The sequence below is a fragment of the Procambarus clarkii genome, chromosome 14, assembly GCF_040958095.1.
Source record: "Procambarus clarkii isolate CNS0578487 chromosome 14, FALCON_Pclarkii_2.0, whole genome shotgun sequence".
In the NCBI taxonomy this organism is placed as follows: Eukaryota; Metazoa; Arthropoda; class Malacostraca; order Decapoda; family Cambaridae; genus Procambarus; species Procambarus clarkii.
The window spans coordinates 4,394,413-4,399,000 of NC_091163.1; the positions used below are offsets into that span (position 1 = coordinate 4,394,413).

The window sequence follows — 4,588 nt, forward strand, 5'->3', positions numbered from 1 at the left end:
TTCTCCCGCCCCCTCAACTCTCTTGCGGATCATTACTTCGACACGCAGTGCAACGCGCTCAGTGTTGAGGCGCTCTACCACCTCGTGTATATTGCATTGTTGCTCTTGCAGCGTCAGCCCTTCGCACGCTCACTGGCAAGCGTGTTGATATCCAAGTGACTTGTTGCAGTGCCAACCTTGAGACGCGCAGAACAGTGAGGTCGCTAAGGTGTTGTGTGAGGTATTGAGGCACCTGAAGAATTGAGGAAAGTGAGGCAAGAGTGTGCAACAAGTGACTGTGCTGACGTCAGCCGCGGAAATTGAGTGGTATAGTTAGTGTGTTCCGCCCAGCGTGTTGTGGCCCTCAGCTCGCAGGGTGGTGGCACTGTTGTGGGTGTGACCGTAGTGCCTGGCCCCATGGCCCTCTGACCCCCCCTCGTGAGGGGTCACCCGCAGGCACAGATGAGTGGGTCACACCCTCACCCGTCCACCTCACCCAGTGGTGCCAGGTGACGACACGCCATGTTGAGCACAGCAGTGCCGCCTGGGGGCCACCCTGGGGGCCACCCTGCGGCCTCCTGGGCCTCCTGGGGCTCCTGGGCCTCGGCCTCCACCTGCACGTCCTCCTGCAGCTGGCACTCGACGTACTCCCCTCGGGCGTCGCCGGGGCACTCCCAGGTGTGGGCCAACCCGGGCACCACGCCCTGGCCCGGGGCCCACGATGCCCCGTGGTCCCTGCCCGTGGACATGGGCGGCGTGGGCTGGGGGCCTGCCGCCCACTCCCTTGCCACGCCCTCAGACACCACCATGATAGTGAAGGCGGCGCGGGCGCGGCGCCCCTCGGTGGTGGCTGCCATCCTTGCCCTCCACGACCTCCCCCAGTGCCATAACGTGCCCATGCCCCGCTCGGCCTCCGCGCCGCCCCACCGTGCCCACTCCGTGGACGCCGGGGCCTTCTACAGGTACTACGAGGGCAGCGTTTTGGGCCCCGCTGCCACCGCTGCCCTCGTCACCCCCCATGCCCATGCCCATGCCCATGCCCCGGACACGTCGAGCAGCAGCAGCAGCATGTGTGGTGGGCTGGTGGGCGGCCCACTCTCCTCCCTCGTGGTGGCCGTGCCCACCAAACTGGAGGGATTTCTGAAGCTCTTCGCCCAGTCACTCCACCTCGTCCTCACCGCCATGTGCTCCAGGTCTGCTTCTCTGCTCTACCCCCCCCCCTGCCTCTCTGCTCTACTCCCCCCCTGCCTCTCTGCTCTACTCCCCCCCTGCCTCTCTGCTCTACTCCCCCCCTGCCTCTCTGCTCTACCCCCCTGCCTCTCTGCTCTACCCCCCTGCCTCTCTGCTCTACCCCCCTGCCTCTCTGCTCTACCCCCCCTGCCTCTCTGCTCTACCCCCCTGCCTCTCTGCTCTACCCCCCTGCCTCTCTGCTCTACCCCCCTGCCTCTCTGTTCTACCCCTTTGCCTCTCTGCTCTACCCCCCTGCCTCTCTGCTCTACCCCCCTGCCTCTCTGCTCTACCCCCCTGCCTCTCTGCTCTACCCCCTGCCTCTCTGCTCTACCCCCCTGCCTCTCTGCCCTACCCCCCTGCCTCTCTGCCCTACCCCCCTGCCTCTCTGCTCTACCCCCTGCCTCTCTGCTCTACCCCCTGCCTCTCTGCCCTACCCCCTGCCTCTCTGCTCTACCCCCTGCCTCTCTGCCCTACCCCCTGCCTCTCTGCCCTACCCCCTGCCTCTCTGCCCTTCCCCTGCCCCAGCCAGTAGTATAGATCTAATGCGTATCATTGTCTGTAAAATTATAAGACCATTTTGTTGGTGTTGGAGTGTGTGTTGTGTAGTGTTGGAGTGTGTGTTGTGTAGTGTTGGAGTGTGTGTTGTGTAGTGTTGGAGTGTGTGTTGTGTAGTGTTGGAGTGTGTGTTGTGTAGTGTTGGAGTGTGTGTTGTGTAGTGTTGGAGTGTGTGTTGTGTAGTGTTGGAGTGTGTGTTGTGTAGTGTTGGTGGTGTTGAAGTGTGTGTTGTGTAGTGTTGGAGTGTGTGTTGTGTAGTGTTGGAGTGTGTGTTGTGTAGTGTTGGAGTGTGTGTTGTGTAGTGTTGGAGTGTGTGTTGTGTAGTGTTGGAGTGTGTGTTGTGTGGTGTTGGAGTGTGTGTTGTGTGGTGTTGGAGTGTGTGTTGTGTGGTGTTGGAGTGTGTGTTGTGTGGTGTTGGAGTGTGTGTTGTGTGGTGTTGGAGTGTGTGTTGTGTGGTGTTGGAGTGTGTGTTGTGTGGTGTTGGAGTGTGTGTTGTGTGGTGTTGGAGTGTGTGTTGTGTGGTGTTGGAGTGTGTGTTGTGTGGTGTTGGAGTGTGTGTTGTGTGGTGTTGGAGTGTGTGTTGTGTGGTGTTGGAGTGTGTGTTGTGTGGTGTTGGTGGTGTTGGAGTGTGTGTTGTGTAGTGTTGGTGGTGTTGGAGTGTGTGTTGTCTAGTGTTGGTGGTGTTGGTGTGTGTGTTGTGTAGTGTTGGCTGTTTCTACAACACCCTTGTGTTGCCTGGGTGGGGGGGGGGGGTAGGCACCCATGTATTGCGAGTGGCAGTAACTTGGCACCCTTACCTTGATGGGGTTCTGGGAGTTTTTCTACTCCCCAAGCCCGGTCTGAGGCCAGGCTCGACTTGTGATAACTTGGTCCAACAGGCTGTTGCTTGGAGCGGCCCGCAGGCCCACATATCCGCCACAGCCCGGTTGGTCCGGCACTTCTTGGTGGAAGTTGTCTAAGGGCCTCTTGAAGACATCCACCTTTGTTCCAGCAATATTTCTAATGCTTGCTGGGAGGGTGTTGAACAGCTGTGGACCTCTGATGTTCAGTGTTCTCTGATTGTGTCTATGGCACCTCTACTCTTCACTGGACCTCTGATGTTCAGACAGTGTTCTCTGATTGTGCCTATGGCACCTCTACTCTTCACTGGACCTCTGATGTTCAGACAGTGTTCTCTGATTGTGCCTATGGCACCTCTACTCTTCACTGGACCTCTGATGTTCAGTGTTCTCTGATTGTGCCTATGGCACCTCTACTCTTCACTGGACCTCTGATGTTCAGTGTTCTCTGATTGTGCCTATGGCACCTCTACTCTACACTGTACCTCTGATGTTCAGTGTTCTCTGACTGTGCCTATGGCACCTCTACTCTTCACTGGACCTCTGATGTTCAGTGTTCTCTGATTGTGCCTATGGCACCTCTACTCTTCACTGGACCTCTGATGTTCAGTGTTCTCTGACTGTGCCTATGGCACCTCTACTCTTCACTGGTTCTGTTCTGCATTTCCTTCCGTATCTTTCGCTCCAGTATGTTGTTATTCTACTGTGCACATTTGGGACCTGGCCCTCCAGTATCTTCCATGTATATATTATTTGATACCTTACTCGTCTCCTTTCCAGAGAGTACATTTTGAGAGCTTTGAGACGGTCCCAATAATTTAGATGTCTTATCGTGTCAATGCGTGCCCAATATGTTCTCTGTATTCCCTCTAATTCAAAGATCTCTCCTGCCCTGAAAGGGGAAGTGAGTACCAAGCAATACTCAAGACGGGACAGCACCAGTGATTTATATAGTATTAGCATTGCTGTGGGGTCTCTGGATGTGAACACTGCTGTGGGGTCTCTGGATGTGAACACTGCTGTGGGGGTCTCTGGATGTGAACACTGCTGTGGGGTCTCTGGATGTGAACACTGCTGTGGGGTCTCTGGATGTGAACGTTGCTGTGGGGTCTCTGGATGTGAACGTTGCTGTGGGGTCTCTGGATGTGAACACTGCTGTGGGGTCTCTGGATGTGAACACTGCTGTGGGGTCTCTGGATGTGAACACTGCTGTGGGGTCTCTGGATGTGAACACTGCTGTGGGGTCTCTGGATGTGAACACTGCTGTGGGGGTCTCTCGATGTGAACATTGCTGTGGGGTCTGGATGTGAACATTACTGTGGGGTCTCTGGATGTGAACACTGCTGTGGGGTCTCTGGATGTGAACATTGCTGTGGGGTCTCTGGATGTGAACATTACTGTGGGGTCTCTGGATGTGAACATTGCTGTGGGGTCTCTGGATGTGAACATTACTGTGGGGTCTCTGGATGTGAACACTGCTGTGGGGTCTCTGGATGTGAACACTGCTGTGGGGTCTCTGGATGTGAACATTGCTGTGGGGTCTGGATGTGAACATTGCTGTGGGGTCTGGATGTGAACATTACTGTGGGGTCTCTGGATGTGAACATTGCTGTGGGGTCTCTGGATGTGAACACTGCTGTGGGGTCTCTGGATGTGAAGATTGCTGTGGGGTCTGGATGTGAACATTACTGTGGGGTCTCTGGATGTGAACATTGCTGTGGGGTCTCTGGATGTGAACATTGCTGTGGGGTCTCTGGATGTGAACATTACTGTGGGGTCTCTGGATGTGAACATTGCTGTGGGGTCTCTGGATGTGACCATTACTGTGGGGTCTGGATGTGAACATTACTGTGGGGTCTCTGGATGTGACCATTACTGTGGGGTCTGGATGTGAACATTACTGTGGGGTCTCTGGATGTGAACACTGCTGTGGGGTTTCTGGATGTGAACACTGCTGTGGGGTCTGGATGTGAACATTACTGTGG

The 4,588-nt window shown here is 55.8% G+C and overlaps 1 protein-coding gene across 1 annotated transcript in view; it reads left to right on the forward strand.

The window, feature by feature from the left end:
• Nucleotides 1–259: 259 nt before the first annotated feature.
• Nucleotides 260–4,588, forward strand: part of LOC123772539 (MOB kinase activator 2) — a gene marked incomplete at its 5' end in the record, with an annotated part of 25,863 nt that continues 21,534 nt past the window's right edge. Inside the window, 1 exon segment of the mRNA XM_045765783.2 lies at nucleotides 260–1,172. Coding sequence (XP_045621739.1) covers nucleotides 502–1,172 — 671 coding nt within the window.